General features: G+C 39.0%; 1 protein-coding gene across 1 annotated transcript; it reads left to right on the top strand.

Moving 5' to 3' along the window:
* Positions 1–7553: 7553 nt before the first annotated feature.
* Positions 7554–11371, top strand: LOC124261656 (solute carrier family 26 member 6-like; the record flags this gene model as incomplete). The annotated part of the gene is made up of 6 exons (XM_046695998.1): positions 7554–7631; positions 8082–8177; positions 9136–9242; positions 10155–10224; positions 10837–11028; positions 11327–11371. Coding segments are annotated over 6 exons (588 nt in total), but the record flags the coding sequence as incomplete, so codon positions are not given.
* Between the last annotated feature and the right edge of the window lie 6605 nt (positions 11372–17976).

Genomic DNA, 17976 nt, shown 5'->3' with positions numbered 1-17976 from the left:
TACCCTAAAAGTTGCTCTGGGTGTAAGTAAGGTTTTAATTTCGCTGTCGAGGCCTGAAAGTAATGAATCATTGATATGGAATTACCATGCTTTAGTTGTATATTGACATGATAGATGTTCTTAAAACATGGGGCTGTGGGAGTAGCCTTGTGGATTAGCGTTCTTGTCATGCCAAAGGCGCGGGATTCGATTCCCATGGCTGCAATATTGAAGCAAATTTTAGGTGTCCTTGTGAACTTGCTGGAATATTGCTAAAGTGTCATAAAACTAAACTGTCAGTCTGAAAAACATTCTCCTGAGGGGTGAAGATGTTTGTGGATGTTGACAGAAATATCAATGCTCAACAGTAATCTAATGTTGTTTGTGTGTGTTTATGACTCAATTTCCCCAGTCTGTTCTTTACCTTCCTCTGGACGCTGCTTAGAATTTACCCTTTTGTAACCTTCACCTGAGAAGCTGTATGTGTTCTTTGAGATTATAACTGTACTGTTTTAGTGACCTTCACCTGGAACCTCGATTGTGTTTTAGTGACCTCATACCGCAAAACAATTTGGGTTTTGGTTGGCTGTCATCCAAGAGCTTATTTTTGTTTTTTTAGTGACCTTGACTGCTGAATCAGTTTTGGTTTCATTGACCTTATCCTTGAGAGTAGCTGAGGTTTTTCAAAGTCACAATGTAAAGAAAAATAACCATTTCAGGGTCATCTATGTTATGGCTGAAATAATGCTGTAATGATGTAAAATGTTATCTCACTCGCTCACTCCTCACCTCTTTCAGGGGTTCCAGTTATCACGAGTCCCCAACATATTGCTGGCGAAAAGGATTACTTCTTTGAAGCTCTTATCATCATCATTGTAGCCTATGCACAAACTATATCCATACCAGCCAAAACTTACTAGGCATGAAGAACAATTACAAGGTTGATTCCTAATCCAGGTTAGTTAGCACCAGGCTCACAGAGGCTGAAGGAAGGCGCAAGATGATCTCAATTAAAGTCAGACCTTATATACTCGATCTGAAGCTTCTCTGCAAAGAAGATCTGACAATGACTCCATAGAAATACAAGGATGGTTTTTCTTTAGCCAATCAGATATCCAAGCTTTCTGAAACCACTGGCTTCATTTCTCTTCTGTCTTTCTTGAAATTTCCATCTTAACCATCTCAACATAAATATACTACACTCTTTGGTATGTCACAGAGTTGTAGATGTCATCATATAGAATATTACAAGATGTGTTGCATATCAACAGCAAGTTATATGCGGCTTTACAGATTTTTGTATTTGTAACTTCTCCACTAACTTTGTTTGCAAGAATCAGATATGCTTGTCTGAATTCCTTGCTCACTCATACCGAGGGGAATTTAAATGCTTAATGCTGATTGGCTGCAGTAGCAAGTTCACCTGTTGTGACCTCTGAAGTTGTCTTCAGATCATCATGCAGAGAGGTATTGTATTGTTGTACAAGAAATGATTTTGGTGAGGTTGTGGCACATAATTGTGAATGTTTGATGTGTCTGCCATGTTTAGGTTCCATGCATGGGAACTTTTGTTATGATTTGCATGCAAACATGTTTTTTCTTGTCAAAGAAAATTTTGAATTTTTTCATATCCATGGTTAATTGATAAACTTTGTTTATGTTCTTAAACCTTTAGTTATTTGGTTGACAATGGTTGATGCATGCTTTGGGGGAGTTTTCATGGTTTCTGTGTGAAATTGTATGGGAATGTCATTATGGATTTATCTCTTTGGAGCAGTGGAAATGGTAAGATAGCCAGACCAATTTAATTAGAATTGAAAGGTCACATATTTATTACATACTTAATTTTGAGAGACTGAGCTCTCTGAGTTTGAGAAAAGTGATATTTTACTGCATGACAGAAATTTGATGTTTACTGCAGTAGAATCTGACTTTGGAATGAAGGTTCCTAGACACAGCCAGTGTGAAGATCTGGTTAGAATTGGTCTTCAGAAAATCATGTTCTAAGCGAGGATCGAAAGGTCCAAGGTTAGAATATTGATCTTCAGTAACTCATGCTTGTCGTGAAGAGGCTGACTAACGGGATCGGGTTGGTCAGGCTCGCCGACTTGGTTGACACATGTCATCGGTTCCCCATTTAGCAGGTCGATGCTCATGCTGTCAATCACTGGATTGTCTGGTCCAGACTCGATTATTTACAGACTGCCGCCATATAGCTGGAATATTGCTCAGTGTTGTGATTAACAACAAACAAATAATCTACAAATCTCAATTATATCCCCAACAGAATGTTTTTTCTATATTTGGCAGATCTTTTAAGAAAGTAACTAACTTGGCCTGGCCCAAACATGGCATAAAATGTCAATATGAATTCTTCATGTCCTTGCACTGTTTTGTTTTCTGCGTGTTGAGACCTGACAGGTTTTGTTCACTATTATGTTTTATTTCAGTATGTTTCAGTTTGATTGCATGTACATGGTATGCCTATAATACTTTATCAACAAATAACTGGACTTTATTTAGAATGCTTTCTTCAATTAACAATTGATGATTATATGGATTCTTGATGAACTTAAATTAAAGGATTGGTCATAAATTCTTTGATAAATCACCTAACTGTTGATGATCATTTCTATTCATGATGACTGTACATTGAAGGATTGGTCAAGGGTTATTCACTTTCCAAGTGGTTTTGTTTGTTTGTTTTAATGTTTTACCTTAATGCAAGTCATGCTCACTCACCTTGCTCAATATTTGTCATTAATTTCATTTTACAGTAAAGATAATTATATTTTTGAATGAATCTGTAAATATATGAATAATGTGTGTGGTTGTGTTAGGTCAGTGGTGATAGTGGTGGCTTGGTGACCTAGGTTCTATTCCCACCTTTTTTGTACATTGGGCTTCTAGCACTGTCAGTATCATTCATAACTACTAGCCTCTTTCCGTGACCTACAAGAGACTCGTTACCCTATCGACGCCATTTTGCCAAGAATCGTGGCAAAACCAATCAAATATTGAGTAAGCATTTCGCTAATGAAGATGGCGGCACCGTTGAAGTTTGAAACTTAAAAAACTATGCAAAGCACAATTTAAACATAAACTTTGAGCTAAAGGACCAGAAACTTTAAACATTTACAAAGGTAATGACTGTATTGCTGTTTTGCCCAAGGGATATCGGATATTCAAAGGAGCCATGTTTGGAAATTCAGAGTTATCTTTCCTTGGTAATAGTGCTAGACTATTTTCATCTCCATGCCCGTTTAGCACACAGGGCCCATTAAGTAAACATGGCCACGAGAGAGAAATAGGCATCCATCAGGCTTGCGAATGACCACAGTAGTTCTGAATGTGTCAGTATGTTTGTTTCAGGTGCAGTAAAAATTAAATATGTCATAATCAGGTCATCATCATCATCATCATCATCATCATCATCATCATTGGTGTATCATGCAGTAGTACACCTGACATGTATGGCATTGTTTACTAGATTTCTTTCTGAGATATCGACTCAAAACCCGTCGATTAATGACCAAATCAGTTAGTCTGTATGTGTATAGATTATAAAATTCCAATCTCGAGAGCCACAGTTTGTCATCTCAATGCTGTAAATCAACCATGCTGATCCACTAAACAGTGTTTCAAGCCCATGTGATTGTGTGATGTGAGTGGTTCATCTAGCATGGCTTCAGGAATTCCACATTGATAAAAATACACAGCTAAACTTGAAATGATCCTTGCTGAACCCTAGTTAGTGTTGCATTAATAATATCAGCTTTTCTGGAGAGGTATTGTATAGCTATAAACATAGAAGAGGGAACACATAGTTTTGTTTTTAATAGCATCATTACATTGATACACATGAAAGAGTTATTGATGTCAATTTCCTTAAAATGAGGTCTTCAACACACTTGCTTGATAACGGTGTTAGTAGCTACACCGAAATGTCGCTCATATTTATAATTAAGTAGTTGTAGATCCATAGAACTCTCCCTGTTGATCGACTTCAACACATCAAAGTATACCTACTTTCTCAGGTTAATACTTTGTGAAAATGTATGGACAAATTGGATGAGATGGCTCAATAAAGGCTTAAATCAGATTTAAAAAAAAATAGATTTGATTAAATCATAGATCTGTTAATGACTATTCAACAAAAATTCCAGTGTTTATAACTTAGGATATAGATGGCTTAGAGATATCATTATGCTATCAGCTGTTTCCAGGTTTAGTTGATATGCAACAAATTAAGTTGTGTCGTTAAAGAAAAAAATAATTAAATTTGATAGCTATTTTGAGCATTGTGATTTTCAGACTGGCCTTAAAGGAAACTATGATGTTAATTGGGTCCATGGCACATAAATGTAGAAAGGAGTTAAAACATCAAGGATGATGCTAGTTGGGTACAGGGTAGATAGGAACATTGGTTAGATAAAAATGATGCTAAGAACAGAGAAAAATTCCTGGACTACTGAGGGATGATGCTAGTTGGGTCCAGGGTAGATAAAACAAGAACAGAGAAAAAAATTCCCTGGACTACTGGGGATGATGCTAGTTGGGTCCAGGGTAGATAAAATAAGAACAGAGAAAAATTCCCTGGACTACTGAGGATGATGCTAGTTGGGTCCAGGGTAGATAAAATAAGAACAGAGAAACAATTCCCTGGACTACCTGAGGATGATGCTAGTTGGGTCCAGGGTAGATAAAACAAGAACAGAGAAAAAATTCCCTGACTACTGAGGATGATGCTAGTTGGGTCCAGGGTAGATAAAACAAGAACAGAGAAACAATTCCCTGGACTACTGAGGATGATGCTAGTTGGGTCCAGGGTAGATAAAACAAGAACAGAGAAACAATTCCCTGGACTACTGAGGATGATGATAGTTGGGTCCAGGGTAGATAAAACAAGAACAGAGAAACAATTCCTGACTACTGAGGATGATGCTAGTTGGGTCCAGGGTAGATAAAATAAGAACAGAGAAACAATTCCCTGGACTACTGAGGGATGATGCTAGTTGGGTCCAGGGTAGATAAAACTAAGAACAGAGAAACAATTCCTGGACTACTGAGGGATGATGCAGCTTAAATTGCATTCCACTAATTCATTTACTGATCTTTCAGGAGATGTTTGCAACAGGAAGTGCAAAGCGTGGTTTGTGCATTATTTTCTGGCTACATCACTGCAGCGTCCCGTTTCTGCAGCCTGGTGCAGGGCTGAATGCGGTGGGCGTACTCAGGTGAGATAACGAGCTCAGATGATATGACTTATCCCAATGCTGTTACAGGAGATGTTTGCCTCAGGTACAGCCCGAGGTGGTATCAGCCATATTTTCAGGCTACGTGGTGTCAGCCTCGATATCTCTTAGTCTGGTTCAGGACCGGACAGGGGAAGGGCCTTGAGGTAACATGGTGTGATAACTGCTAGCTTGTTGTGTAACACACTCCTTTACTTCACAAGCTGCAATAACCTATCGCACAACTGCACAAGTACCAAAGCTTTGCTTATGTCATTTAAATCAGTAGCGAGTTCTCCAAAGTTTATAGCAGCTAAGTAGATTGTAACTCCCATACTTTAATGTAGAGTTACAACTGTCGTAGCGCTACGATCCCTTCGTGGAACTTGGCCCTGATCTTTTATTCTGATATAATACCTCTCAGTGTTAGGGTCTGACCACCTCTTCTTTGCATCAGGTGAACTATCTAATCACCCATTCCATGTTTAAGCTCCTATATTTTCAGCATGTGTACAAAGGATTCCACCAAGCATGTCTGATTTCTGTTGCCTGAAAATGAACGTAAACAGACACTTCCAAATGTAATCATTAAAGCTTGTCCCATTTCATTGCTATAAGTTTTCTATCTCACCTTTTACATACCTCTTGGAAGATGTTTTGCCATGACATCTGAATGTAAAATGTAGTGCTACTTGAAAGAGCTGTATGGGTTTTTTTTCATTCAAATCAGTATTTCTGAATCGAGGTGGTAAAGAATGAAGCTAAATTATTTTAAAAACTGATTTACTCATTGACCAACTCATCCTTTAGTAAGAGTGATCAACCTAAGTCTGTTCTGGGATCTCCTCATTTAACCTTCTCTGAACTTTAAGAAGGTGTCTCTGTAAGGTATTATATCAGAGCATTTGATGATGAGAATATTGAGTTGACGCAACATATTGCTGTCCTATTTTGTGCAGACCTTTTTTCCCAGTTTTCATATTTTTTAATAACATTTCACATAGACGTGTGACATCATAACCACGATAATGGGTTCAAGGGGTTTTATTTCTGAATGAATCAGATTTTTATGTTTTGGAATTATAACTTTATATTGGAAACATTAGCTTTTAATTTTGTAGCAGGGAATAATGTATCCAAGAAATATAGAAACAACCCCATCCTTACCATCTTTCTTTGAGAGAGGGCATGTTATTAAGTTTCACCTAGGGAAGGCGCAGGGCCCAGTCGATTTTGGTGACGTTCATGTATTCTTCAAGGTCACAGCGACACATTGAATATTTCAGTTTGTAAACGTACATGTTCAACTTGTCAGCGAGAAATCTAACAAACGATTCACTGCATTTTCTTCATATTTGACACAAAGCATCATCTTGCTTTTGTTGACATTTAACTTCATCTTAAACTACAACCTTCACTTTCATTACTTTTTAAGATTGATTTGATAATTTGCAGTGGGGGATTATGTCAAGTGACAATACTTGTTTGTCTTATTTTAGATGTCAATGCTGTGGATTTTCTGTGCATTCTAGCAAATTACCTTTAATCTCCTTTGCACATCAGAGATGTCTCATCATGGTTGTAAGATTTGAACAGTAGTTGCATATTTCTGGTTACTATGTTTGCTTATACTACTTCAACCATGTTAAACTATTGTATATACAGTGGAAGCGGTGTAAACCGGCACACATCCGAACTGAAGAAATAATACGGTTTAGACAGCGTACTGGATTGTAGAACTGACACGGTTACCTACAACTAGAACTGAACCAGTTTTATCACTCTCATATACATTGTTGTATAACATGGTTCTCTCAATTTCTCTCTCAACTCACTAATTACATGTACAAGTACATATGTATACCAATATTGAACTAAGATTAAATTATATTTGTCGGCAAGCATGTAGTTTCAACGCCTGATTAGACAGTGCTGATTACTGTATAAACACATATTCGGGCGGCTCATTTCAGCTGAGATCTGGAATTGCAGAGCTTATAAATGATGATAAATGTACTAGCCACGGGCCGGGACTGAGATTGTATGTCGGTGTTGACAACTTGCGGATTGGACAGCTTCCACTGTACTGTAATCACAAAGTCCTAGCTTAGCTACTGTGACAGGTGACATGTTGAAGTAGGCTAGTTGAAGAAGACCGTTGTATAATATGTGAAACGTAGAATGGCTGGCTTGTTGCTCTTAATGACTTCAAATTACTCTAGCTTTTTTTCTATTTATTATTTTGTTGTTTTGTTTGTTGTTGTGATCAAATGGGTATGTTGATTTTGACTTAATGTTTAATGATGTTTGAACTGATTGAAGTTGTTGCCATGGTTTCAGGTAACTTCCCTTGTAGCGTGTTGTGTGGTTTTGCTGGTGATCATGGTGCTGGGGCCGTACCTGCATGCACTCCCACTGGTGAGTACGGTATTTTACCGTAGATAAGCCGAATTCATAGATAACTTACCTGTGATGGTCCGGGTTAGAATATTGATCTTCAGTAACCTATCCTTGTCGTAAGAGGCGACTAACGGGATCAGGTGGCCAGGCTGCTGACTTGGTTGACACATGTCATCAGTTCCCAGTTGCGCAGATTGAGGCTCATGTTGTTGATCAATGGATTGTCTGGTCCAGACTCAAGTATTTACAGACCGCCGCCATATAGCTGGAATATTGCTAAAAGCGGCTGAGTGCCACGTAAAACTAACTAACTCACTCACTCACTCACATGGACTTACGAAGTTAATGAATTCAGATCCAATCTGAATCAAAAACCTTGCAGACTGTGTCAAGGATCTCATGATTCTTTTTGTATAAAGGACAAATGTAGACCAGATGACATAAACAAATGAACATCATCTGTTTCAGTGCGTGCTCTCCTCCATCATCATAGTCAACCTGCGAGGGATGTTCATGAAGCTGTTCCAGCTCAGGGATCTGTGGGGGAAATCCCACTATGACTGTGTGAGTTGGCTGATGATGTGGATAGTGTCGGTCTGATGATGACTTTTTAGATGTCTCATTGTCAGTTCTTTTGTTCTTTTGTTTGAGTTGACTGTGTCTCAAAGTTGGATGGCATTGAGGTCAGTACTTCATGCCCCCGCCATGATATTGCTGGAATATCGCTAAAAGCGGCGTAAAACCATACTCACTCACTGACTTACTGTACTTCATGCTGATGTGGGGTGGTAGGGTAGCCTAGTGGTTAAAGCATTTGCTCATCGAACCAAAGGCCCGGGTTTGATTCCCCACATGGGCACAGTGTGTGAAGCCCATTTCTGGTGTCCCCCGCCATGATATTGCTGGAATATTGCTAAAGAGGTGTTAAACCAAACTCACTCACTCATGCTGACGTGTGGTGGGACAGCTTCATAGTTGACAGATTCTCTGTTATTACTGATTAATACGTTTACCCATCCAATTGCTTCAGTAAAATTCTCCTCAGGGGTAGTTTGTGTGAGTGAGTGCTTTTAGCAAAATTACAGCAATATCACAGCGGGGACACCAGAAATATATGTCACACATTGTACTCATGGGGAATTGAACCCAAGTCTTTGGCATGACGAGTGACCACTCTAACCACTATGCCACCCCTATAATGTGTGAAGATCATTTCTAGCTGGAGTAGATAGACATATGATCAAGTGAACAGTTTTGACATTTTTTTCACTTTCCAATGGTGAATTTCAAGGTAAATGCAGTGTCTCCTGATAAAGTATTGTTGTTGGAGTGCATTAAGGGGAGATAATTGTCCACTAAAGGTGATTCAAATAGCACACCAGTGTTTGAATTAAGGCTATTTTGGGTGCTATGGCATGACAAATAATGACATGAAATATTTTCACACATTTTTCAACATCCCTGCGCACTCTTATTTCACAAGAGGATTTAGCAGCGCTGTAAGTTGTGGTTTGTGCTTCAGATTGTGTGGGTGTTCACCTTCTGTGCCTCCGTGATCCTGGATGCCGACAAAGGCCTGATGATTGGATTCCTCGTGTGCACATTGATGGTGGTGGTCAGAACCCAGAGGTAAGTTGACATGTTGAAGGCAATACATATCTCAGTATTCAAGCTTTCTATGTATCCTGCCTCTATACATGTTACCTTCAATGACTGCCAACCTTTTATTGTTTTACATTGTAGAAAGTGTTATCCTAAATATTACCTATGTTATTTTCTGACTACTTTCTAAAAGGTGTTGTGTTGTCATAGCTTTTGGTTATGGAATTGTGCCAATTTACACTTGTCAGAGGGTCAACAAGATTTCCTGTTGTCAGAATTCCATTTTTGGGAAACCTCAGTGGCTGAGTGGGTTAGATTGCTGACTTTGTTTGCTGGAAGTTATGTGCTTCACTCTTATGGTTTCCAACCCTGGGCCTAGATTTTCGAAGCTCTCTTAGTGCTAAGATAGTCGTAACTGCCATACATTAACATTAACTTAAGACTATTTTAGCGCTAAGAGAGCTTTAGAAAATCTAGGCCCTGGACCTTACTGAACAAATTAAGTACCAGAGTTCGTAATTCACTAAGAAAGTGTAATCCTGAATATAGGATGATAATAATAATAATAATAATAATGTAGTTTTGTATAGTGCTAGATTCCATAAAAAACATATGCTCAAAGCGCAACACGGAATAGAATAAAATACATTATAAAAGACTGGATATTAGAGGGAAAACATCAACACTAGTGAGTCTGTGTACAGATTTGGATTCAGTCATAGTAGATGGTGAAGAGGTGAGTTTTCAGCTGTAACTTAAAATTGTCAAAGGATTTGATTCCTCTATATGTATAAGTTGTTTTTGTATTATGTATTGGGTCATATGTAGTTTGTGTTTCTTATCAGTCCGAAACCCCCTTCCACCTAAAAAAAAATGTGTGTTTTAGTTTTATCTGTTTCATCCATGTACCATCTTGTAATGCTGTGTGTGTTATGTCAGGTCAACCACTACAGCTGTTGGTACCGTCAGTTCCAGTGAGGAATACCGTTCTCTCGGGCAGTACAGAGATGTAAGTGTCTACTGGTTCTAGCTTACACAGAAAGACATTCAGCAGTGATCTTGAAGCATGCTTCTGGCATGAGTCTACATGAACAGAACTACTACTGAAATCAATTATGACATGCATATTGTTTATTAGTCCAGCTTCTTAATACATTTGACCGCCTCCGTGGTGTAGTGGTTAGATCGTCCGCCCGGAGAGCGGAAGGTCGCGGGTTCGATCCCCGACCGCGTTATACCAAAAGTCATTAAAATATGGTACTTGTTGGTCTCTGTCTGGCTCTCGACATTAATGGGTACAACAAGGACTGGTCAGCTCGGAGTCAGTATAATGTGTCTGAGTGGGGTATTCATGCTTCACTGCGGCATGGTATCTCAGTGAGCTAGCACTATAAAACCAGCTTAAGTCTGGGCTAGTACAAGCAGCCGCACATACACATACACACACGCATGCACGTCATCAAATGAGCGAAATATTCTCAAGTACGACGTAAAACCCAATTTCACCTCACCCCACCTCACCTCTTAATACATTTAGATCCATGCAGCCTCACCCTGTCACTCACAATCTCATCACAAATGCGATGTTATAGAACGGTCTTATCATGTCTTCCTTCTACAGGTCAAGGAGATGTCCGGGGTCAGAGTGATCCGCATGGACTCGCCTCTGTATTTTGCCAATGCAGACATTTTCAAGAAGAAAGTGTACAAGTTGTCGGGAGTGAATCCCTTAAAAAGGCGGAAGAAGACGAAGGAGATTGTGGTTGATAAGGAGGAGGAGGAGACAAACCATGTAGGCAACAACTACCGGGAGGTATGGCCAGGTTCATGTCTTAGGGGAGGAGGATGGTTTTCGTTGCTTTTAGCAATATTCCAGCAGTATCAAGGCGGGGGACACCAGAAATGGGCTTCACACATTGTACCCATGTGGGGAATCGAACCCGGGTCTTCGACATGATGAGCAGACACTTTAACCACTAGGCCACCCAAAGTTGATGTCTGATCTTATTGAGGTTCAGATTATTCAATTATTTCAATATTACTTGCTGGCTGCTCTTGCGATTTTCTTTTGAAGCTGCTATGAATTGGACATGTTGTGTATCCACTTCCAGGGTCACCTAGTTTACAATCCTGAAAAAAATCCCTGGGTTGAATAAGACGAGATTATGCTAGTCCTTGTACTGAGACTGAAATATGCAGAGTGAGTGAGTTTAGTTTTACGCCACACTCAGCAATATTCCAGCTATATGGTGGAAAATATGCAGAGAATAATGGCAAATATTCTTCCTTATCACAAAGCTTTTAGCACAAACTAACCCGTGAAGGTCGGACTAACTCCATGGTGTAGTGGTTAGGTCCGGGTCGAGAGCGAAGGTATTGATTCGATCCCGAGTATACCAAAAGAGCGTTAAAATATGGTACTTGTATGGCATTAACGGGTACAAGAAGGACTGAATTAACGGCCTCGGAATCAGTATAATGTGTCTGGTGGGGTATTCATGCTTCACTGCGGCATGGTATCTCAGTGGGCTAGCACTATAAAACCAGCGTAAAGTATGGGCTAATTACAAAGCAGCCCCACATCACATGCTCATGCTGTCATATGAGCAAAATATTCTCACTAGTTAAACCCAATTTCACCTCACCGTGAAGGTCCAGGTTAGAATATTGATCTTACAGACTGTTAAAATTATCCACCAACCAAATCAAACCACTTTCTCAGGTAAGGCATCTAAAGTCAGCAATCCCAACCCACAGAGGCTTCTCACAAGATGGAACCTGTGAAGGTCCAGGTTAGAATATTGGCCTTCAGTAACCCATGCTTGTCATAAAAGCGCACTAGAAGGATCAGGTGGCCAAAGACTGGCTTGGTTGACCGTTCATCGTATCCCACGCAGATCGATGCTCATGCTGTTGACCACTGGATTGTCTGAACCAGTTCTCAATTATTTAGAGACCTCCGCCATATAGGTGGAATATTGCTGGTGCAGCGTGAAAGCTAAACTCACTCACTCAATTCAGCACAAACTATAACAGATCTGTAACTGACTAACTGTTGAACTGTTCAACAGCTGAGGCGTGGGATGCTGCCACGACACGAAGCAGCCAACAATGCTGACAGTGCACCAGACACTGCCATCTACCTGTTGCCAGGCAGCAAAAAGTCTTCACTACACCATATTGTCATAGATATGACTGGCGTCACATTTCTAGATATCATGGGGGTTACAGCTATACAGCAGGTAAGAGAGAGTAAAAAGCTAGATAAATCGCTAGATAAATGGCTAGACTGAGTTATTTAAGGACTCCTGGAAATGTGAGATTTGTGCACAATGTTACAGATTAAATTTACAAATGTTTCAAGCTTTGGTACATGGTCTATATTACGTAAAGCTGTCACTTGTCAAATTCATCCCATGGAAATAAAAGTGGTTTCAGATTATTCTGTGCGCTAGTTTATACTTGTGATAAGGGATCAACCTGGTTGAAGGGAGCCAGGGATTTTATCCTCACAAATAAAAATTGTTGCAAGATAACACGTTTGAAATAGATTGTACTTAATGTAAAAAAGAACTGGTTTGGGAGTTGTAGCTGAAAATCAATCCAGTACACTCACCATATATCCCAGTAGCTTGTTATATACACCATCAATACACACTGTCCTGTATGTATGTAATTGATTGGTCAAAATGGCCACTGAGTATGGATACAACAAGCTGTTTTACTTTGCTGATTCTCATACAACATTGATTTAACACAATGCCATGTCAAATGTGGTCAGATGTAACAAAGGTTATTTTAGGTATTACACTTTCTCAGTAAATTACAGATTCTAGTAATTTTGTTTGGTTGAGTCCCTTTGCGATTAATTCCACCTTCTCCCTCCTACCCATGACAGCCTTGCTACCCAAGTTGTTAATATGCTGGCTGCCTTTCTAAGCACCTAGGGTCAGTTTCCGAGATAATCTTGTTAGCTGTGTGAAGCCCGTTCATGACTAGAATAATACTGAGTAAGTTAGTGAGTATGGTTTTGCGCCGCTTGTAGCAATATTCCAGCTGTTTCACGGCAGGGGAGACCAGAAATGGGCTTCACAAATTGGACCCATGTGGGGAATTGAACCCATATCTTTGGTAGTGACGAGAGAATGCTTTAATGACTAGGCTAACCCTACAACCCCTAATAATACTGAGAGTAGCCTAAAATCCAACAGAATCACTGTTGATCATGCCACGTGAAGATCCAGGTTAGAATTGGTCTAAAGCAACCCATGCTAAGACTGACTGACTGACTGAGTTTGGTTTTACGCCGCTTTTAGCAATATTCCAGCAACATCACGGCAGGGGACACCAGAAATGGGCTTCACACATTGCACCCATGCCATGCTAAGACGACTACTGGGATCAGAGGATCAGGCCAGCTGACTGGGTTGACACATCATGGAATCCCAATTACACAGACGATGCTCATGATATCAGTCACAGAATTATATGTACCAGACTTGATTATTTACAGACTAAAGCTGAAGTATTACTTATTGTGACATTAAGATCGTGACATTTTGACACCAAAATTACATATATCTCGTGAGACTCCATTTTGATTTATTCTTTTTCTGTTCTAGATTATAGCAGAATACAAGTCTATAAATGTTGAAGTTTTTCTATCAGAAGTGAGAGGTAAGGATCACAAGAATTGTTATCTTTTTCTGAAGAAGTTTACAAATATTTTGATCATAAGTAACTGTGATGACTGAACTTTCAGTGACAGCACTGTTTATTCTGTACATCCTGGTTTGTGGACGTGAGTTTACATTTTACCAGATGCTTAGATCAAGGTTATTCCAATATATATGCAGCTTTTATCAGAATAAAGATGAGGTAATATGACAGCGATATACAGTCCCCTCACATGAACAAACCTGATTACAAAATGTTCAAGGATATACGGACAACATGATAGTAAAATCATACATACTACCGTATATGACCGTCTATAAGCCGAATTTTGAGGACCAAAAAAAGCAGTCTGTAGAAGGGGGTCGTCTTATCCATGGGTCACGCTTTCGTCAAACTTTTTTCCAGGGGTAAGAAAACAACATCGTATCACTTCGCGTGAACAAACAACAGAAGACGACTTTGTCAGTAGAGACGTCAAATTTGCAATTAAACATCACTAGACAAGATTATTTACCTTTTAAGTTATAAGTTGTTTTTGCTGGGCATTGTATTATTTGCAGGGATTAAGATTACCGTCGCGTTTGTCTCGTCGTACACAAAGCCGAAATAGCAATCAGCTGTGCACCGCGTTTCCGGCGAACAAGTTCAAACATGCACAATAATATAAGCGGGACCTATTCTGGCGCAGTCATCAGTAAAATATAATACAGAATACCATTATTTAACCCAAAGAAATATATCCTAGCATTGTGTAATTTTAGTTACAGTTTTGCTCTATAAATTAATTAAGATTACCGTGTGTATTTGAGCCGGAAATAGCAATCAGCTGTGCACACGTTTCCCGGCGAACAAGTTCAAACATGCACAATAATATAACGGGATGAATTCTGACGCAGTCGTCAGTAAAATATAATACAGAATACTATTATTTAACCCAAAGAAATATATCCTAGCATTGTGTAATTTTATTTACAGTTTTTATGTAAAATATATATAATCAACACTAAGGTTATACGGACCCTCATGAACGTGGTAAGCACATTTTGACACTGATTTTAAGGGTCAAGTTTGGGGGTCGTCTTATCCATGGGGTCGTCTTATAGACGGTCATATACGGTACATTAAAAATCTGCTTAAGGATACAAATTCCTTGATCACTATTTCAACACTCCTAACAACCCGACAATTTTTAATACACCAGGGTGCCGTTGTACAAAGCGATCTGAGCACTAATGTGATGGTAACTCCAATATCTTAACATATGACGACAATTGTAGTGCTGAGTCTGCTTGGTAAAACGGCACCCAGACCAACTAGCAGTTTCTTCTATATCGTTGATTTGACTCTGTTTCTAGAGGCCAGTCTAGGGATACTGGAGTCTACAGGCTTCATGAAGAAGTTCGGAGATCTGTTGTATCTAACGTGTGATGATGCCGTGTATCAAGCCGTGTCGTCACCAGGACCAACCAAAGATGTACTGTGATACAGGAGGACTCACCAGGGTTGAAGTGGACTCACCAGGGTACATGAGAACTCACCTGTTCCAAAGACTCACCAGAGGACACAAGATATCAATGGGGACATGGGGTCACACCAAGTTCCTCTACCAGCCAATCAGGGTGCTGTTTGTAGTTGCCATGGTAACCGTGGTTTGTAATTACCATGGTTATTACAAAGGTTCACAGAGTTCTTATTTTGGGATCACACTTCATTAGTACAAGATATATACTATGTATACAGTATTTTTAGACAATTCTAATTGGTTCCTTGTTTTATATGATTGGGCGTTGTATTCGGTCTTCGGTCTAGAGTTACCACCAGGTTGGGAGTAATGTTGCGTTAGTTCACAAACAGGAACTATTTAATTATTTTATACTCGGCGAAGTACACTCAAACACTGTTGTGTCGAACTTTCATGTGTCAAAGATATGGTTATCTTGATGAGAAAGATTTGATCCGTTCGTATGCTTTCTTTATCATTTCCCAGTTATGTCGAATGTCGGATAACTCTAGGTATAGTCCCGTCAATTTCGACTCAACAATGTTTGACTGTATTCTCAATTTCCAAACAAAACAGAAATATTTCATGTATCTTAGCAACTTCTTTTATTTTTGTTTGTTATGTTTAGCGTTATTAACTGATGTTTGTTTTGTTTTATATGAGGCTGTATGAATTCCAAGTCGAATGGCTCCAGTACAGTTCAAACAGTTTATCAATATTTAGTATTGACAGAACCTGGCCCCACAAAAAGATCTTAGTATGGCAGTGATTGCTGTTAACTTACTGTATATGAGTTATGCTAAGGTCCCTTAGTTGTGGCCTCAATTCTGTTTCTTTATTCACAACCAAAGGATGCAAAAACACTTTTTTTAAATTAAATTTTAATGTATTTTTGAATTTGGGTGTTTTCTTTACATTTATTTCAATTTGTTCAAATTTCAATGTCCATATCAAGAGTTCTGCTGGGGTAGTCAACTTTCAAAAGACATTGTTTTCTTATTAAAATTTGTATCTAGGAATTTGAAACATTGAAAGAGATAATGTCAACAGAGAATTTGGTTTTCCTTGCTTTATCATGCTGTCAGTTTAGCGGAGAACTTGTTCTTTGTTTCTGTTTGTTTTTGTTCTCTCTGTGAGAAAACAATTACCATTGCCAAATGTACCGTGGGTCAAAGGAGAGATATTGTTCAAGGTTTAACTTCTTACTTCTTGAGGTAGCTGATACACTTCATCGTCACTTCATCGTCAGTTCATCGTCACTTCATTGTCACTTTGTTGTCACTTTGTTCTCAGTTTGTTTACCGAGTTGAACAAAGACTGAAATGGTCTGAGAAAGATCCGGTCATATTTGCCTCCATTTGGCTGAAACCCTGCCCTCTGAGTTAAGTAATTGATAAAAATGCAATCAGTGAAATTATTATGCAACACAGGGATGTTGGATAGCTGAGTGGTTGAAGCGTTCACTCCCCACTAAAACTTTGGATAGTTGGTTTGTTGTTTAACGCCAACTCCGCAATATTCCAGCCATATGGTGGCCGTCTGTAAATAATCAAGTCTGGACCAGACAATCCACTGATCAACAACATGAGCATCAATCTACACAACTGGGATACGATGACATGACCACCCATCCCATTAGTTACCTTTTACGACAAGCATGGGTTTTCTGAAAACCAATTCTAATCCGGATCTTCACAGGTGTGTCACTAAAAGATCAGGGTTTAATTACCCACATGGGTACAATGTGGGAAGCCAGTTTCTGGTGTCCTCTGTTATCTGATGCTTTACTGTGAATGAATTCATTTCTGAATGCATATATATTTTTTTCCCAAATTTGAAAATACTTCCAGCTTCAAGAAATGGACCCTGAATTATTTTATATTGCGATCCATTATTACCAGAGTATCTTTGATTACTCTGTTCCTTCTTGTTTTGTGAACAGGTTCTGTTATCACAGAAGTATGTGACATAATCCATTGTGTCATGACGTCATCCATTGTATCATGATGTCATTGTATTACAGAGTGACATCCTGTCTGTCTTACAACCAGGAGAGTTCGCACTGGGAGAAGGGAATACAGATATGGTTTAGTAGTTTTGTCATTGTATGATGTTAAAATTTTGACATTTAATACCAATACTAATTAATGTTCTCAATTCCAAATGAAATTCCAAAGCATCAAATACTCAATAATACTCTTAAATCTGAAAATTCATGATATATATCTCTTTTATGTGATAAATCTTGTTGTCATTGGAAGGGGTGAAACGGTAAACCGTGGTATTAGTAGAACCACAGTATTTTGCCTTCGATTCGGTATACCGTAATGCATTCCAAAATTTTGGTCTTTGTACCTTCATTTTATTAACCTTTTCAAACCTTTTCTAAAATGTCTAGAAATCAAATCATTTCGTCAAAATCTGTTCATTTCTTTGCTCGAGGCCGCTATTTTCCTGGAAGTAAGTTTTCATATAATGAACCGAAACAGACCGACCCAAAGGCCTTGAACCGCAATACATACTGTACCATGGTAGGAGCGTACTGTTTCACCCCTAGTCTTAGGTCCTTGTTTGTATAGATCC

Source organism: Haliotis rubra, unplaced genomic scaffold (assembly GCF_003918875.1).
Source record: "Haliotis rubra isolate DU_JTF1 unplaced genomic scaffold, ASM391887v1 Scf802, whole genome shotgun sequence".
In the NCBI taxonomy this organism is placed as follows: Eukaryota; Metazoa; Mollusca; class Gastropoda; order Lepetellida; family Haliotidae; genus Haliotis; species Haliotis rubra.
Note: the sequence above shows the minus strand (reverse complement) of the source record. Positions and strands in the feature narration are given on the sequence as shown.